The 20,075-nt window shown below is 40.3% G+C and overlaps 1 protein-coding gene across 1 annotated transcript in view; it reads right to left on the minus strand.

The window, feature by feature from the left end:
* Positions 1 to 364: 364 nt before the first annotated feature.
* Positions 365 to 20,075, minus strand: part of syne2 (spectrin repeat containing nuclear envelope protein 2) — a 325,700-nt gene continuing 305,989 nt past the window's right edge. Inside the window, exons 99-113 of the mRNA XM_062967506.1 lie at positions 19,394 to 19,544; positions 17,423 to 17,605; positions 16,609 to 16,746; positions 15,563 to 15,757; positions 14,185 to 14,467; positions 11,776 to 11,844; positions 10,162 to 10,304; positions 9,498 to 9,615; positions 8,083 to 8,294; positions 6,526 to 6,726; positions 3,734 to 3,862; positions 3,277 to 3,465; positions 3,075 to 3,164; positions 2,008 to 2,054; positions 365 to 1,566 (exon numbers count right to left, since the gene is read on the minus strand). Of these exons, the coding sequence (XP_062823576.1) occupies positions 1,341 to 1,566; positions 2,008 to 2,054; positions 3,075 to 3,164; positions 3,277 to 3,465; positions 3,734 to 3,862; positions 6,526 to 6,726; positions 8,083 to 8,294; positions 9,498 to 9,615; positions 10,162 to 10,304; positions 11,776 to 11,844; positions 14,185 to 14,467; positions 15,563 to 15,757; positions 16,609 to 16,746; positions 17,423 to 17,605; positions 19,394 to 19,544 (2,374 nt within the window). The 3' untranslated portion in view covers positions 365 to 1,340. The remainder of the gene's footprint in view (positions 1,567 to 2,007; positions 2,055 to 3,074; positions 3,165 to 3,276; positions 3,466 to 3,733; positions 3,863 to 6,525; positions 6,727 to 8,082; positions 8,295 to 9,497; positions 9,616 to 10,161; positions 10,305 to 11,775; positions 11,845 to 14,184; positions 14,468 to 15,562; positions 15,758 to 16,608; positions 16,747 to 17,422; positions 17,606 to 19,393; positions 19,545 to 20,075) is intronic.

The following is a 20,075-nucleotide window of genomic DNA, read 5'->3' on the forward strand; positions in this document are numbered from 1 at the left end:
AAATCTATGGGAAACTTCTGTCAGAAATTTAGTTCAATAGGGTTGGCTATCACTGCGGTTTTGCATATCCACACAAAGTCCTAAAACTACTCCCCATGGATACGGGAGCCATACTACAATGCTCGTATGAGTAACGTGATATTATGTTGGACCCTTTCTTCAGCACATGCCTCATGTTTCTCCATTTATCCTCCATTGTTCAGGAATTGATGTGCAATTTATGATCGATCTGAATGACCCTATCTTTACATCATGGACTCAGCTGTTTCCCCCTTTTCTTTATACATGTGAGCCACTGACTAGCATCAAAATGATTGTGTCCTTGAATTATTAATTTTTTTAAAAAATGGAATACTGTACACAGTTCAAAGATTAAACTTAAACATTTTTTATTAAAAGCCACAGGCTTACACGGTAATCAACACAAATTACATTTAGGGTTTTTTTTTCATTCTTTAGAAAACTTTGAACAATAAACCCCACCTCTCCATGCAAATTTCTTTTTATATACATATATATTGAAAAACATAGTAAAAAAGACCTCAGACAAGGCAGCAGTTTCTAAGTACTAAAATCTTTCTCTTGGAAATATATACATTAATTGGAGTATGCTGCTAAATTATTTAGAGTATAACAAATATTCTTTTAAAAATTAAACCTCTCCCTGCACAGTACCAAAATACAACTGTAGATTTGTGATCTCTGTTCCTGCCATTGGAAGGGCTTCTCTTCACATTATGAGCTATGGGCTCAGTCCATCAGGGCACCCTTAAATGCAAGACCCATTGCAATTAAATTGCACTGTTCCCATTACTTTTAGTGATGCTTATCATTCTGGAAGATTGTGGGAAATGATAATTAAGTAGGGAAGTTATTTTAATGCTAACATAATACCACTTTTGTCATTCAGTGGATCATCCACCATAAAGGTTGTTGACCAACCGATCACACATTGTGCAAAAGTACCAGGCATTTTTGCTTACAGTTCAAAAATATATAGAAATAGCATTTTTTTCTGTACAAAACTACAATTAATTAACACTCAATCCCCTCCCATCTCAAGTATTGAAATCGCTAAAGAATCTATATGGAGACTAAGGTCACACTCCCTTGTGTAGACAGCAGAAAATTAAGATGAAGGTAAATCTTCTTAGTTACTGTCAACTGCAATAGAGATTTTAAGGTGGGATGTTCATTAGTGCCAATGGACTCTGATGGGAAGTCACAGAGCAATTTCCACTAAGTGAACTCCCGGGGCTTATATTAATGGCACAAAGAGAGCACCCAGGGAGGAAAATTAATTTTGGTTGCGTGCAAAAGAAATGGAGAAAGGAGGGATTTTAAGTTGGCGGAGGTCCGTTGATGTAGCGCAGCATTGGATAGAAAGACCGGGCAAAGTTGTTGGCATGTGTACAGCTGTAGTCTTCCTCGGAAAAAGGGATCAAGGAAGCCAAAAGCAACAGGAGGAGGAAGAGCAGCTGGAGAGGCAAGGCGGCTCGCAGAACCCGGTAAAAGAACGAAAGGGTCTTGGGACCAGCAGGATGGGCTTCATCACCATCCTCCGATCTGCAAACATAGAAAACTTTGCTTAGAGAGAATCACTTAATCATAGAGTTGGAAGAGACCCCAAGGACCATCCAGTCCAACCCCATTCTGACATGCAGGAAAACATAATCAGAGCACTCCCAACAGATGGCCAACCAGCCTCCGCTTAACAGTCTCCAGAGAAGGAGACTTCATCGGACTCCCATGCAGCACATGTCACTGCTGAATAGCACCTTTGTTTCACACGATATTGGACATTTATACCATCATTTCCTCTTGGGTTGTACCCTCCCAGGGAGAGTTTCTACAGTTGATTAGCTCCTTAGGATTTACTCAAACAAGAGAAACAGGCACAATAATTGCACTATACATAGTATGTTGGTTATGCCTTGGCTGTCAGGTTATTATTGAACTTCAATGTTCTTTTTATTCATTCAAGTAAGGAAATTCATAAAGCCATACCTAATATTGCTGCTGCTCTTATTCTCCAATGATTTCTGCCTGTCGCCCTGTGGATGTTTAATATATAAATATTATTGAGAGGGGAGAAAATACACAAAAAATGTAAACTGCAAGCAACAGCTATTTAATATCCCAAAGGACTTCTGTACAGGAGGAACTGTAGCTGTAGAAGAATTGCTTTCACAAATACAGTGTCCCATAAGTTTCCATGCATAGGAAAAGTTAACAAACCCTGATTATATTTAATATTATATTTTATATTTTAAATATTATATATATATACACACACACAGAATTTCAGGCACCCTAAAATTTGTAATGAATATTTTGTAAATAAAGGTACATTTAACTACAATTTTCCATTTTCCTCTTCAATGGAAACTTCTGGGACATCTTATCCCACTTTTATTTCTCTAAAAAGAGAGACAAAATGGCTAACACTAAAAATGATACAATGTAAATTTTAAAATCTAAAAAACATACAAACATTAAAATAGAATTAAAGAATGAACTATTAAAAATAAACATTTGAAACCATTAAAATCTATAAACATACTTAAAATACTGATGTTCAAATAGCCAGAATGTTAATGTTATAATAATTATTGCTTTTATTTGTTACCCGTTTCGCCTCATGGCTCAAGGTGGGATACATGTAGTTTAAAACATGCATAATCAATATAGTACTATTAAAATGCATATATTAAAATATTGGGAGACTAGGGGTTAAAACCACAATCGGGTATGGGAACCCAGTGGGCAGCTTTGGGCAAGTCACACTCTCTCGGCCAAAGGGAAAGGTAGTAGCAGACCTCTGAACACATCCTGCCAAGAAAACCCAATGATAGTGTTACCATATATCAGTAATGATTAGAAGGCATAAAAAATGATTCGGCCTTTCCCGTCACTTCTGGGATCCTAGGAAATATGTTTGTACTCCACCCTGTAATATGGGCATACATTATGGTGATTCCCATGAGTTTTCAGATTAATACAGGAGAATTGGCAAATTGCAGAAAAATATTTAATGACAGGTGTGGGACAAAGACTAAATAAAAACAGCTTGCCTTATGCCTGTAGGTGGAAGGTTTCTCTGAGAGCTGGTGATACCTTCCAGAATCTACTTCACTCCCTTGCATCTGAAATGCACTTATGTCCTGGAGCAAAAACAGCATGAAAAGTTCTTATGTGTTGCAAAAATTTACACCATAGGTTTATTAGCCCTGCCAGGGGATATAGATTTAAGCCCAAACTAAAAGCCATGCTCACCTGGCTTCCTTGTGAAACCTTTAAATCTTGTGAAACTCCTTCAAGGAGCTGTTTTAGTTTCTTCCCAATGACATGGACCTTCTCATCAGCTTCTGCATAATCTCCACCTGATTTGTCAAGCAAATGAGTGGCGATCTCCTGCAGAGTGTTTACTTGAAGCTGCCTTTCCAGAAGTTCGTTTTCTAATTGCTGAAATGGGAAAATAGCAGCAACCATTGAGAGATATAAGATAACAGCAGCTATAATTGTATTGAATCATTAGCCCAGGGCTGTGTGTGTATTATGACAATTGGCAATTTCATTTATTTATATTTAACCACATACATATAATAAAATAGAACATGACCCCTTACTCTAGGGAGCCAGCAAAAAATTCTAGGATCCCAATCACCATCATCATATGAAGTGACTCCAAACAAAAGCTGTTTCTCTGATGATACCCCTATTTTCTACCTACCATTAATTCCTTTCGACTCTCCTGTATGTTGTGAGGATCAGCATTTGGATCCTTAACCTGTGCGTGATGTCTGCGTGTCTCTGCACAAGCCAGCCACAACAGAAGTTTCTGGTTCATCTCATGGAAATCCTGTGGAAACCAAGCCAGAGAAGGACAAGTAACATGTAACTGTGTTTCTTCGAGTGGTCCTCTGTGAAGTCACACAGTTGAGTTTACTCTGCCTGCACACGTTCAAATGGAAAAATTGTACAAGCTCTGCCTTGAAACCTTTACCTGGCATTGAAGGACATGTGCCAGTTTGTCTTCTTGTGTTCTCCTTGAATCTTTGAAAGAGTGCTTTAAGGCAATCCTCATGGAAGAGGATGTAGGTGGAGCAGCCGTAATCAAGGGTGTCAACCTAGCCAAACCTATTGAGGCTGAAGCAGACTGTGCTGTAGATGAGATCTACTGTTTAGGAGGACCTGGCCTCAATTTTGAGGTCTTTGAAGCCTTAGATGAAATTGCAGATGGCATAGCCGATGTTCATGGGTCCAACGCTTGTTGGTAGACGAGAGAGCAGAACCTCACTTCCCTGTTCTTCCTGGCTTGCACTGGCATGAGCCCACAATGTGGCCTTCTTCAAGGCACTGGAGACATTTCAAGTGCCCATTGCTATCGGGCATCTTAGCAGCGCATTAGCTGCATCTTTTGAAGTGCATGTTGACATGATGGAAAAGTCTGAGGAGTACGACAACACAGAGAGCCAAAGCTCCTAACAAGCTGTTTCAATGGTGGATGAAAAGAAACTGAGAGGCCGCTGGCTAGGGCACCCCTTATGCCCTAAAGAGGAGTAAATGGGGTTACCACCAAATTTTAAAATGAGAGCTTGTAAAGTTTTTCCATTTAAGCCTGCACAAGTGGAGTAAGCCCAATAATGTGATTCACAGAGGCCACGAGGAAGAAGTATATTGATATTTTATCACACCAGCTAAACAAGAGATGCACCTTGGCATTATGACAGCTAGATTAGGTTAAATTGGATTAATTTGATTAGATTAGTTCCCAAACTTTGATTTTCCAGTTGTTTTGTGCTTTGACTCCCAGAAGCCCTAGTCAGCTTGGTCAACCGTCATGAATTCAGGGAGCTGAAGTCCAAAATGTTTTGAAGACCAAACCGTTGGAAATACCAGGTTAGAGGGAAACATAAATTGTAATCAAATGAATACATTTTATGTTCTATCAGTCTAAGTAGGTCCATGATTCCAGTGGTGGCAATGAAATACTTTGCACTACCATTATAGTACAGGAAAATTTTTATTATTTATTGAAATTTTTGAAGGAGTTGAAGTTGGACAGTATTAAAATTAAGGAGCCGGAATCAAAGGTTAGGTATAATGACTCCATAGTCCTGTTTGCTTATCCAGCAATCCAGTAATCCCACATCAAGATTTTTTTGTGAATCTGTACTCAGCAGCATCTTAAGAATGCGAGGGTTGTCCAGAAAGTACATTACATTTTGGAATTAAAAATGAACAAAGTATAGGAAAAAAATTATTATATGTAGTTGAAAGCCACACTTAAATACTACTTTTCAACATAGTCGCCATTCAAATTTAGGCACTTATCATAGCGATGAATGAGCTTGGCAATTCCTTCCACATAAAATTCTGTTGCTTTCGTCCTCAACCAGTTGGTCACTTCTTTCTGCAGCTGCGCGTTGGAAACAAGTGGTAGTCGCTCGGTGCAAGGTCCGGATTGTACAGCGGATGAGGAAACAACTCCCACTTAAAAGATTCCAGAACTTCACGTGTGCGATTTGCTGTGTGGGGCCGGGCACTGTCATGAAACAGCAAAATCTTCGTGCTCAACTTTCCCCTACGTTTGTTTTGGATCGCTCTTCTAAGGTTTTGCAAAGTTTGGCAATACCTTTCTGAGTTTATCGTTGTTTCAGGAAGTCCACAAGAAGCACACCTTTCCTGTCCCAAAAACCAGTCGCCATAACCTTTCTTGCCGACATTGTTTGCAAGCATTTTATCGGTTTTTGGGGAGAATTTGTGTCCCCCCACTGCATTGACTGCAATTTTGTCTCACAGTTCACATGTTTAATCCATGTTTCATCACCAGTTACGATGCAATCAAGTAGTGAGTCACCATCGTTGTGGTAAGAGTCCAAGAACGTTAACGCTGCAGCCATACACTGATTTTTGTGGGTTTCTGTCAAGAGTTTTGGTACCCATCTTGCACAAAACTTGTGTTAACCGAGATTATCAGTGATGATTTCGTCTAACAAACTTTGAGAAATTTGTGGAAAACTAAGCAAGAGTTCCGTTATTGTGAACCTTCGGTTTTCTCGGACTTTTGCATTGACTTCTTCAACAAGTTTGGCAGTCACTATGGTGGGTCTTCCACTTCGCTCTTCATCGTGAACATTTGTTCGGCCATTTTTAAATCGAATACACCATTGACGCACTCCACCTTCAGTGATAATGTTGTTCCCATACACTTCACAAAGCTGCTGATAGATTTCTATTGGTTTACAGTTTTTGGCAGACAAAAACCTTATTACTGCACATACCTCACAGTTCGCGGGATTTTCAATTAAGGCAGACATTTCAAACTGCCACTGCAACACAACGGGATACAACACGAACCACTCACTATCACGGCTAGATGCCGGTTGAGTGGCGTAATACCCTGACACCAAGATGGCCGTCGTAGCCTGGACCCTTGCGCATACAGACGAAAACGTAATGTACTTTCTAGACAACCCTCGTAAATGGACTAAGATAGGACAAAATGATCGTTCTATTTACCTGGCAGTGCATTAGAGCTTCCTGCAAACCCTTTCTCCAGTTCCCCATTAAGAGGTTTGCCTTCTCCCAGCGAAAATTGACCTGTCGAAGTCTGTTTTGAAGTTCTTTGGACCCGGTGCTATCTGCCTGCTTGAAGTCCTTGCTGGTCAGATTGACAGACAGCACAAGGGCCTTATAATTATCAAAGGCTTTAAGCATATCCTGGTGAGGAAGAAAGAGTTTTGTGTCAAGACAAACGAATGAATGAATAAGGAAGAGAAGAAATATGACATTGGAAGAATCTCTGCACACATCTTTTCTTGGGTGGATGGGTGGGAATTTATGAAAGGGGTTCTTTGAATGTGAGTTTCCTGCTTCTTGACGAGGGTTTATTTATTACAATTTATTACAATATTTATATCCCGCCCTTCTCACCCAACAGGGGACTCAGGGTTGGACTGGATGGCCCGTGAGGCCTCTTCCAACTCTTATGATTCTATGAAGCTCCTAAAAGTTCTTTCCGGTAAATGGATAACAATCAGATTAAACTATTACTCAAACAGCAATATCAGCCCAGAACCTAGCATTACTTTTAAAGAAGTAATCCTTTTATGTACCTCATTACACAGTCACCTAAATGTAATCTCCTATAACTTTATTGCGGTTTTAGTTACTCATATTCAAACAGTATTGTAATTTAATGATCAAGGAAGCAATGGCCCTTAGTCTGCAATTCTAGAACAGGGGTTTTATTATAAGGGTTTCTTAGTTGTTGAATATATGAGACAAAACTGACAGGCAGAAGTAACTTTTAGGCATTGTAAGACATTAGAATTTAACAAGCAGAAGTAATACTTAAAGGTAGACAACTTGATAGAATCTTAATGTTTTCCTTCTTGAAAAATAATAGAGAAGAATGAAATATCTGATAACAGAATTATAAATGAGCAAGCTGGAAGTCATATATAACCCTTTGCTAGTTAGTTTTAGATAGTAGTTGTAGTAAAATGTACATTTGTTTGTATGTTTGTTTTGCATTATTACCTTAGATGTAGTTTTATACTGTTTAAAATGGTATGTTAGCAAAAATATTTCAAAAATAAATCAGGGGATGTCTTAAGAGATATTCACAGGATCCCACTTTACACCAAAAACCAAATTTAAAGCATCTTGTTAATTTCATTAACATTTTTCTTAATAAAGCAGAAAGTACAACTGGGTACATTTTAATTATGTACATCTGAAAAGCAATCCATACTTATATATTTATAGCAAGGGTGGGAATCATGTGCCCTTTGGATGTTGTTTGGACTGCAGATACTAGCAGCTTTAGCAACACAGCCAATGATGAGGAATACTGGGACTTGCAGTGCAACACTGCCTGATTCACAGTATAGTTGCATATGAAATCTTTGTCAGTATTCACTAGTATTTTTCTACCAAGTCTTGATATATAATTCTCTAGGTCATACCTCCAGCCTATTTCTATTCTTGTAAAGAACACATTTTTGCTATATTGGAAAGGTTTCACAGAAAGCCTATCACTGCAACCCTAATCCAAAACAACCATCAACTCACCTTCAGCTTCTTAACCCTCTGTTCTATGACCTGGATGCTGTTGGCTGGACTTTCCTCCTGGAGCCCTTCCAGCTCTTCTTCCATGGTGTCCAGCCAAGCGTTGATGGTGGTGAGGTCAGAGTTCAGCTGCTGCCATTGCTGCAAATTCTGCTTCATTCTCAGCTTGTTGCTCAGATCTTGGGCTTGAAGCAGCTCCCATCTCTCCATGGAGCCTGCATTTAATTACATAATTACATGGAAAAGGTCTGAAATCTGAGAAGACTATAATTTTAGGGCTTTGAAGTTTCTGCGACATATGAACTGTATTGTTGTTGTATGCCTTCAAGTTGTTTCCAACTTACGTTGAGCTTGGGTTTTCTTCGCAATATCTGTTAAGATGTGATTCTATGGTAGTTTATATATTTACATACTTTTGTTTATGCCACACCATGAAGAATCCCCCTACAACAGGGTGAGGAACTTTGAAAGACCTGGGAGTATTTCTACCTCACGGTCCTTTTCAAGCCATATGTAAGGTAAAAATGATGGAAAAATAGAACAAAACTGGAAATAACCAGAAGTCCACTTCTGGTTTTGAAAAACAGTTTTAAAGGCTATAGTACAAGAAGAGCCTGTGACTTATTTAAAAAATGAAAGACTGTTTCTGGATGCTTTTAAAAGCAATTTGTCTTTCAGAAATGTGATTTGAGGCTTCTGAAGCACAAAACAGTTTCAGGGGTCAGGTGCAGCCCTTAGACTGACCTTTGTCCATCTCTGATCTAAAAGGGTGATGGAGCAGTAGAAATGCAATAAATGATTCTATCTCCTCTAGTATGCTATATATATCTCCTCTAGTATGCTAGTACTAGGAAGGGGAGCCACAAGAAGTATCAGGAGCTATAGGCTATACTCAGAGCAAGGGTGTAGCAAGCCATCTCTGAACATCCCTTGCCTAAAGAAACCTTATGACATTCATGTGGTCACCATCAATCAAGAAGGTATACAGAAATCAGCAGGTAAAATATACCCAGAAACAGGACATATATTCTAGAGATATTCCTGAATGACCCCATAGAATAGAATAGAATAGAATAGTAGAGTTGGAAGAGACCTCATGGGCCATCCAGTCCAACCCCCCGCTAAGAAGCAGGAAATCGCATTCAAAGCACCCCGACAGATGGCCATCCAGCCTCTGCTTAAAAGCCTCCAAAGAAGGAGTCTCCACCACAGCCCGGGGGAGAGAGTTCCACTGTCGAACAGCTCTCACAGTGAAGAAGTTCTTCCCCCACTTACAAACATACACACAGACAAACATGGAGCCATGCATATTACTCCCCTCTTCAGCCTGGAAAAGCTAGTTTCTTTGAACTACAATGTCAAGAATCCCCCTCTACAACTATTGCTCCTTCCATTCCCCCAAAACACTGTGAACATACCTGGCTGTTTCTCAACTGCTGAAACACCAATGATGTTGGTGTCTTGGGTGTGTTCAGTAGACAAGATCCCAGGGATCTCTTTTATGCTGTCAATACTTCCAGTGCTCAGTTGTTTTACCTGGAATATGGCAACACAGAAGGGAAAGAAAGACTAATTGTAATACTTGCATGCTAGTAACTTATCACTAGATACACAAACAATGTCTTCTTTACCCTGTTCAACCACTATTGTAATTATGGGCTAATACTTTCTGAATACAGCGGCAAATTTGTGAAACTGGTAAGAACACCTAAGAGCAATCGCATCTCATTGTCATTAGGGAAAGAATGATGCTTTGTAATGTGGAAGGCAATCAGAAAGAGGAAGATCACATTACAAGTGGATAGTCTCAACCAAGGGAGCCACAGCCCTGAATTTGGAAGACTCGAGCAGGGCGACTTGGAAGTCTCTTATCCATGGAGTTACCATGGGTCAAAGCCAACTTGACAGCAATTAACAACTATAGAAACAGACATCTGGCACCAAGAACAACAAATCATCTGGACCTACATGATACTTTTAGCTTCATCAACTCTATGCCTCTCCTAGGTCCTTCTGCCCATGAAAAAGGCCCACAACCCACAGCTCAATACTTAAAGCCTTGCTATCTTGAAATGAACTTACATAGCCTGGTTTATAAGGAGTGCTGGTTTCTGGGTTGTTTGTTAGGACACTCCTTACCATCTCCCTTTGGTTATACGGATGTTTTCGACATGCTGTGCTTTCTGGAGAGTGCCACGTATGTGTTTCAGAGGCAGATGTTCCTGCTGCATGAGATTGCAAAATAAATATACAGAAAATAGGCTATTAGGGAACAGGATAAGTCAGGGACAAGATTATTATTTTTAAAATAATGAATTAAAAGCATTCTGCAGAAGAGAGAGAACCAAGTAATGATATGGGGGGAATGAGTTTCGCCATTCTCCTTGCAAAGCATGCTTGTTTGCAAACATATGTCAGCAGTGTTTCGGGGGCAATGAAATGACAGCCATGCAGTTATGGGGGTGCTTTCCTCTGCTATTCCTGAAAATGCCTGTAGGCAATATGAGAAGAGTTAATAAAAGGCTTGGAAATATTAATGTTTTGACTATGACTCATAGAATTCCCTAGCACAGGGGTTGGGGAATTTTGGGAATTGTAGTGCAAAAGATAATATATTCAATGACTGAGGGTAGCTAGGCTGAATGAGGTGACCACTTTGGTTGGCACATCTGGTAGAGAAAATAATTCAACTATTTTGATAATTATCACTCTGGCCAAAGTACATTTTGGTGCCTGAATTGTTAGTTCTGTTTCTGGGTATATTTTACCTGCTGATTTCAAAAATGGCATCAGGTTTTCCCTTATCAGCTCTAGTTTTTGAGATACAAAACCTATGCCATCCACCAGTTTTCATCTGCTCACAGAAAATCATGATAACCACATCTAAGAAATTAGAGAGGATGTGGTCTATCCAATGCAATTTTCTGAATCAGTTCCTCAAATAACCCCAAGAACAGTCCTAAAAACCAAGACACCAATAATCTGTTTGGCTAGGCTTTGTAATTTTACTTCACTAGGAAGGAAAAATGAACCTATTTGGATTTTTCTGCCCTCAGGTAACAAAATCTCTTTGGCCACCTCTGCTAGGAATAAGGCCCCTGAGTGATGCTGCAAGCATGCCTACACCAAGTAAAGAGTCAAAAAGCGACTCCTTTGATGGAGCTGGAGAAACGCTCATTCTGGATGCCAGGTACAGGTACAGAAAGAAAGCTCCAGGCTGCCCAATGAGAACCAAAGTCTTGAAAGGTCAGCTAAACTGTAGTGGACACAATGAAAACCATTCATTTCTGGAGACTGGACATAGGAAGATTTAGTTTAGACTCATTCACACATCTAAGTGGAGTGTTTATGCTATTGCTTTCAGAATCTTCCAGGCAGAAAGGGCAATGAGGATTCTGGTAGTTGCTGAGCCTCTAAAATTATGTTTCCAAGCTGTAACTATAACCACCACTGTGCTGAAATGAAGAAAACTCAGAAATGGTGTAAATCTTGATTCATGTAGAAACGTATGTAGATGGTGCTGAGAGTAAAAAAAAACAAAAAAACAAAAAGGAGATCCCACCATGAACCAACTGGCGCATGGTGTCAACAAAAGCCAAGGGAGGTCAGACACTTGCATATGAGAGCGGAGTGAGGAGCATAGCGTGCGGCACAGGGGAGACTGTCATGTTGAGCACATGCAGTAGCAGTGCCTACCAGAAGCTGTTCTCAAAGCTTTTGTGGTCATTTTAAGATATGCCTCAGGATGCTCAGGGATTTCTACATCTGAAACAAGAATTAACGTCACCGGTTGCTATACTGGACACAGAAGGAGTCCGTTCACCCTCCCTGCATCACCCCACAGTAATTTATTGTAAATTATCGACTTGGCTAAAATGCCCTCATGTTCTGGTGTTATTTTTCAAATAGTAGTGAATTGCATTGGCTTTGGGAACTTGACAAGAAGAGTTTAAAGGCAACAGCCCTTTCTTGCTCTTTGTCTCCCTAGCAGATATATTTCTTTTGAATACTTGGGGTCCATTTAGACATCATTAGCTTGGCATAAAGATATATTCTTTGAATCTGTTTAGCACTTTTCTTAGCGACTTATTTTCTTGGGTATTCAAGGGAATGGGAAACAAAGCAAGACAAAAAAAGTAGAATTATAGAGTTAGAAGAGATCATAAGGACCATCCCTTTCTGCCACGCAGGAATACAATCAAAGCACTCCCGATAGATGGCCATCCAGCCTCTGCTTAAAAGCTGCCAGGCAAGGTGCCTCAACCACACTCCAAGTCAGCATATTCCACTGCTGAACAGCTCTTATTGTCAGGTAAGGAGACAGCCCTATGGAATTGGTTGTTGGGAGGCATTCAGTCCTTACCGTGCATGTGATTTCTCGCTCCACCACCTCTTTGCCAAATTTTGTTGACAATAAAGGTGGAGGCATTTTTAGAAATGTCAACATACAGATCTCTCCCATAATGATTACAGCCAGACTCTTTTAAAAAAATGAAAAAATGACAATACGATTTTGAGGCTTTGTCTTGAGTCTGGAACTGATGGTGCATGTGAGAATGTATGGATGTGAATTGGTAAAAAATATCCAATGCGAAAGAGATCTTTCCTGTGCATCCCCTCATTGTACCTCTAGGGCTTTTTGCACCCATTTATAGCTTCTTCTTCTTGTAATAGATTACATTGAACTCTGCAGATGTCCATGTAAAGACTATGAGAGCAGAACACACGAGGATGAAATATGTGCAAAGCCACTCACAACACAATACTCTTCTTTTTCCTGATATTGCCTCCTGATTGACTGCAAAAGCCCTGCTGCACATAACAAAGAATGAGGTGAAAAGCCATTGGGGTTGGACCATGTCAGCCTGGAGATGGAGGAAGACACCTTGCTTCCCTGAAGAATGCAAGTCGGCATTTTGAGGAAGACCACAGAAATATTTTCACCCTTCTGTGCTACTTTTTGCACACTTAAAAGTTTTTAGGAAGATAGGAAACTGCCTTATACCAGGCCACATTATTCATCTATTTAGCCCATCCTTAACTATTTTAGTTTGCAACAGCCCTTTGCAAACTTTTTTGAAATGAAAGACACCACAGATAGAACCTGGAACCTTTTGATATGAAGCCTGTGCTTGATTACTATGCTGTGATCCATTCCTGAAAGGATATGTGTCAAAATACGACACACAGAGATGACCTGTAAAATGAAATGGTTCAGTCTAAAATATAGACAGATGAATCAATTTTAGTGTGTCATCTTTCCAGTCTTTAGTTTTTCCACCTGTTTTTCAAGAGTTTCTGATTTTTTCATTTGTCTTCAGTTCTGATAATGGGATTAAAGTGGACTTCAAATCAAATACAAAAATAAAATTGCACACAAAAAACCTTTTGTATCCTGTTCTTCATTTCTTTATATAAGGACTTTAACACAGAAATTTGCCTAGTATACATAGCATGGCAAGCATTTTCCTATGAAAACAATGCATTTAAGTACACCCCCTTTGTATCAATATACATCCCCCCACTCCCACTGGAGAACAGCACCAGAAAATGTGAAAAAGAAGAACTGAAGGATAAATATGGCATTTTGGTTCCCATGTCGATTATGAATCAGGAACTTTTGCCTGAGAACCAAATAGATTTATTCCTAAGCCATAGGTTCAGAAGATTCCTACTTCATTCTGCACAATACAATATGACCCTCTTATCCAAAGACTCAGTATCCACAGTTCTACTTGCCGATCCCCCCCCCCCCCCCCAAATGCCCACAGAAGTGTTTGTGAGCCTTCTAGGTCAGTGCTTTTTTATTTGCTTCTGGCTCAACTATTATCAAAATATAGAGATCACTATTATTTGGGGTTTCAGGTATCCATGCAATGTCTTGAAATGTATCCCATGTGGATATGGGGGTCATACTGTGTACGTACAGAATGGGCATTCCTGAATTGGAAAGATGGAAGAGCTCCTGAGCGGAAATGCCTTTAAATGACTACATTGCAAAGAATCCAATATTTAAAGTTGGGCGATTGGATTCTCTGCGTGTGTCTGAATGAAAGTTCCCATTCCCAGAAGAAATTAAGAGCTACATGGCGAGAGGCAGCTTACCCGAGAGTGCACTGTAGTATGGCTCTTCTTCCTCATCCTCTGGAGAGGAAGAGCCCCCCACATCTCCTGTGTGATCCCACTCCAGAGGGATGGAGTCCACACTAACAGGTGTCTCACAGCCCGACCTTTCGTGACCCACGGCGGGGGGCAAGAGGTGACAGAGAGAATGCTGGGGTGGTGGGACATCCAGTAAAGCTTTCTTGTGCCACGGATCGTGATGCACCCCTCTTGCATCTTCTGCACCGGCCTTATTTTCAGATGACTGCTTTTCATCTTCTGCACCCTAACAAGAGAAGAGCAAAACAACCCAGAATTGAAACTATTGTTTTCCTACCAATGCCACAGTAGAAGGGAGAATCCACCACACTGCATGCTTCAATTCAGCATCACATTCCCTTTGCTTTGGCCTCATCTACACTGACCATTTGAAGCAGTCTTGAGCTAATTTCAAAACATGATGGCAAGACAGCACCTCCCACAAAAGGTTGCTGCAGCACATGTTAAGGGCTTTAAATTGATATAAGCAACGTTGGGGAAAAGTCCAAAAGAAAGCTCTTAATGTACCTTCAAATGTAAACCATACTGCAGGGTGAAATCAACTCTACAGAACGCAAATCATTGTACAGACCCCCAAAGTACTCTATTGATGTTCATAGGGACAATTTGGAGGGGGAAATTTTTAAAAAACCTCACATTCCTCATGGCTGTCGAGCCACAAAAACTGTAAATCCTGGAGCCAGTTCAAGAGTGATTTCTGTGGTGGTCTCTGGGCATCAAACTAGTTCCAGAATATCTTATGTAACTATTTGTACAGCAAAACTGCTTTCTTCAATGCCAGCTTGAAAGTGACGTAAGTGGCCATCTTTCCCCAATTCAGCATCACATGTTCTCTTACTCAGATGTCTTCATTTATCACAGATCAAAATGTATTCTGTTATTATCAAAACTCTGGGAAACACTTCCTTAAACCTTTTAATTCCTGATTCCAAAGAATTTTGATAGGCAGGATTCTGTTGCAGAAATTTGGACACTTGTTAACATATTACTTTAATTTGAACTTGAAACCACTCAAAGAGTGTCAGCTAGAGTGTAGTTTCCAGTGGGGATATAATGAGGACATTGACCCCCTAAATAAGATTATGTCTCTCCAAGATGAATTTTTCCAGCACTCTTCAAATTGCTGTAACTTAAAACCTCACTTAAACATTCAAGAAATACAGTCAATGCATTCAAAGTACTAGCAAGGGGGGTTGAAGACAGCTAAGGGAAGAGTTCTTGTTGTGGAAAATATTCCATGTCTCACTCTCTGTATAGCTAGAAATCTGGAGAGTGAAGAAAATGTCCATAAGAGCCAAAAGATAATACTGCTAGCTCTTACCGAATGCCAGTTTGCCAGTCTCTGATGGAATCGGGAGACACGACCAAAGACATCCTGACAGTATTTGTGGAGTTCTTCTAGTTCTTCTTCAATCACAACAGCATCTGATGGCTCACTTTTCTGAATCAAATGCTCCCCAAATTCAGTGAGCTGGTCAATCTTTTTGGCGTTGAGCATTATTTCCTGCTGGAAACCCTGTTTGAAAGAGAGGTGAGAATCTGGTCTGAACCTTCCTGCTCAAGATGGATGGCCGATAAAACAAAGTCACCCTAACTACTGAATGCCACAGGAAGGGAAGGTGAAATAAACAAGGTCTGCCATAAGTTGGTGGTGGGTCACCTGTGGGATTGTTAGATTGCGGTTCCCATAAACTCTGACTACACAGGAGATGGTAAAATGAGCACCATCTCTGGCCCAATAAACCACGGAGAAGACATTACATGCAATTCCTCCTCTTCTTTAGGCCCTGGGACTTATGTTTCTGCATTTCCTAATTAGCTGAGCCAGGAGCAAAGGATGATGGGAACTGCAGTTCAACCTCTGGAGGGGTGTTTTTTGCTCACATTTGCCTACAGATGCCTGTTACAATTTCCTGTATTTTGAAAATGTGGGAATGAGGAACAGAAAAGGATATCTCTTGGCTCTAAGAGAAGATTTGTAATTTGGCAGCTAAATAAAGTTTATGGTTATTATTTTGCATTATTTGGTATTACTTTTGAGCTGTTTGTATTTGCGTAGGGCATTTAATGTTTGCCTTTTTTCATGTGTAAACCACCCCGAGTCCTCTCGGGGAGAGAAGGCGGTCTATAAATAAAGTTATTATTATTAATTATTATTATTATGACAGAACAAATTTGGCAGCAATAAATGAAAATACTTTGAGAAGTTGTCAGGCTAAGGGGGTCTCCAGGTATCGAAGTCATTAAAATAATTAGTAGATTATATATACACAGTTTAAAAAAATTGAGGATGAAGAGAAAATTAGCAGAACACAGATTTATTATGGAAATAATTTTTGTTTTATACATTCAAAAAGAAATACCTACATTTAGCTGCCGCATTTTGTCATCGAAGTTACTTTCTGAGAAATGCTCCACGTTTGTCAGTTGCAGGTCCATTTCAGTCAACCACACGAGGACACTGTCCTTTGTGCCCACAAATTCTTCCCATTGAGTGGTAAAATTCTGAATGCAACCACAGCACAGAGTTAAGAAACATCAACAAAGTGCTTTATAACCTTCAAACCTGCCTCTTGATTTACACACATGGTGTCCTTACTGAATATTTATCTACTCTAATTCCAGGTGGAAACACAGCCACCCTTCTCAAGCTACAACGGAGCTTCCAGGTTGTGGGTATTTCATTAGTTGTTTAATCTGAATCTAATTATGACATTTATGCTCCCCTTCTGTCATCCATGGAGCAAAAAGGCAGCAAATCACATGATCTAATTTAAGATACAACAGTTAGCAGCACAAAAATCTTCATGTGTGAACCAATTTTCAGACCCACAACTCTGGTTTTATTGATCCCATGTGTTTGTACTTAGCTACTGAAGCAATACACAAAACAGTGATACTTGGAGAAATTTCCAAGAACTTTGGTAAGTTAATTGAGGAAGAAATTGAATCTGGCTATATCAGGCATAGGCAAATTTGGGCCCTCCAGGTGTTTTGGACTTCAACTCCCACAATTCCTAACAGCCAATGAAAGTCCTGGAGGAATTGTGCCCAATGAATTATTGATAATCCAGCCCTTCTTCTCCCCATTTCCTTTGCTCAGAGGAATACGATGCAGCTTCCAAGTGATGTGCTTCTCTGTAAGAAGCTGCTGATCATGCAACAAGCAGGCGGCAGTCACCTTAAGTCTCCTGAGAATGGCAGCAACACGTCTCTGCAAGTTGTCCCAGCGCTGGTTGCCCTCATGCACCATTTGCTTGAGTTTGCTGGCTGAATCTGTGCGGTTTTCCCGGGCCAATCGCCGGTATTGCTTATTGATCAGCTCCAGCTGAGTCAGCCGTTCATGGATTTGCCGCTGAAACGCCTGAGGTGAAAACATAATCAATTCTTAACAGAACAAAGATCTTTAAGAAGAGAAAGACGTAAATCTCTTTTCTCAAGAAGTTAAAGAAGAACAGAAGACTACAGGAGGTACGTCATACTAATTAATCAATTCCCAATGGCGGCATAATCTAGGTTATAGGAGGGCAATTTCTACCACATCAGATTGTTTCATATGGTTGTAAAAATCTGAAATATCCTAATATCCCTAAATGTATTGAACATATTACCATTTTCAGGTTATATAATATACCGTATTTTTCGCTTTATTGGACGCACCGGATGATAAGACGCATCCAGGAACTAAGGGCAAAATGGGGCGATGTGTGCCGTGCGCGCGCGCGCACGGCACACATCGCCCCATTCTCCCTGCCTGGACGCAGATCCAGATCTGCGTCCAGGCAGGGAGAATGGGCACATTCTCCCTTCCTGGATGTGTCGGCAGACGCATCCAGGAAGGGAGAATGGGGCGATGTGTGCCGTGCGCGCGCGCCATTCTCTCTGCGCGCCCCATTCTCTCTGCGATGTGTGCGTGCGCGCGCCCCATGCCTTGGCTTCCCTTTTTCTGTGTCCGGGCGAAATGAATGAAGGTCCTTAAGTTCGGGGGAGTTCTTCCTCGCTTTGGGAGGAGCCGGAGAAAGAGAAAGAAGGGAAGGAGAGAGGGCAGCGCGGAGGAGATTGTCTGGCAGCCGAAAAGAAAGGAAGCAAGGAAGAGGGAAAGTTGAGGCGAAGGGAGAGGGAGGCTCAGGCTGGGGTTGTTTCCCTCTCCTCCTTCTTCTTCAAGGGTTAAGTTGAGGCTGAAGGAAAAGGACAGACACAGAGAGGCTTCCCTCTCCTCAGGAAGCGATGTGGGGCGAAGTGTGCGTGCGCGCGCCCCATTCTCTCTGCCTGGATGCGTCTGCCGCATCCAGAATTGCGTCTGCCGACGCATCCAGGAAGGGAGAATGGGCACATTGCGTTTATAAGACGCACTGACTTTTCCCCTCTATTTTTGGGGGAAAAAAAGTGCGTCCTATAAAGCGAAAAATACGGTAGTTGTCAACCTTCCTTTGTTTCCAAAAATTCTTCCCATTAATCCGTATAGTTGTCAACTCTCTTAATATACAGTAGAGTCTCATTTATCCAACACTCGCTTATCCAACATTCTGGATTATCCAACGCATTTTTGTAGTCAATGTTTTCAATACATCGTGATATTTTGGTGCTAAATTCGTAAATACAGTAATGACTACATAGCATTACTGCGTATTGAACTACTTTTTCTGTCAAATTTGTTGTCTAACATGATGTTTTGGTGCTTCATTTGTAAAATCATAATCTAACTTGATGTTTAATAGGCTTTTCCTTAATTCCTCCTTATTATCCAACATATTCGCTTATCCAACATTCTGCCGACCCGTTTATGTTGGATAAGTGAGACTCTACTGTATGTCACCACAGAATTATAGATTTGGAAGAGGCCAGAAGGGCCATCCAGTCCAACCCTTTGTTATGCCTGAACACACAATCAAACCACTCCTGACAGGTGGGCATCTAGTCTCTGTTTAAAAATATCCAGAGAAGAAGACTCAGCCACACATCCATTTCAGATTGTTTCATATAGTTATTAAGGTTATGAAATATCTCAAGATTCTTACATATACTGGTTACACCACCATTTTTGTCAGAGACAAACCACCATGCCAATAAATACACTTTTAAGAGACAACCCAGAGAACTGATAAGGCACTTGTGGGATGAACAAATATGGAAAAACAAGAAAAATTTCTACCTCAAACTTCTTGAGCTCTTCCTTAGCATTTGTGTATGAAACCTCAGAAGAGTTAGGATATGCTGCTGTTTTTTCTGCTGTCTTCAGCCAATCTTCAAAGCGAGAGTAATCTTCTAAAAACCTCTGCCATAGGCACCAAGTCTCCTCAATTCTAACAGGGAAATAAGCAATATTTTAGAAATTGCAGAAATATTCTTCAAAAAAACCACTGAGATGAGAGTATGAACCTCTTCATAAATGATCAACAGTTTGTCCATCTCCTTGCTGTGGAAATGAACAAACTAAACTAAGCTACACTTGGAGCCATTTCACAATATCAAATCATAACAGTTCGATTACACTTCAAATGCAATAGTAGTAACATTGAAATCCTCTTTTAATTTTGATTGCAATACAGTTCTACAGCCAGAGTGGTGCAATTGTTTCTGTGATGGACAACATCACAGGAGACCAGGACTTGAATCCACACTTGGCCACAGAAACCTTTTAGGTAACCTTGGGCAAGTAATATTCTCTTAACTTCAGAGAGAGACTAAAGCAACCTCCTCTGAATAAATGACCCATGCATGATTGTTCTTTTCAAAACAGATCCTTTGTACCTTTTTGGAGATGTTGCCAAAAAAAAAGAACAAAATAAATAATTTTTAAAAAAAAACATGCTTTCCCCCTCTGCCATAAAAGA

The sequence above is a fragment of the Anolis carolinensis genome, chromosome 1 (assembly GCF_035594765.1).
Source record: "Anolis carolinensis isolate JA03-04 chromosome 1, rAnoCar3.1.pri, whole genome shotgun sequence".
Classification (NCBI taxonomy): Eukaryota; Metazoa; Chordata; class Lepidosauria; order Squamata; family Dactyloidae; genus Anolis; species Anolis carolinensis.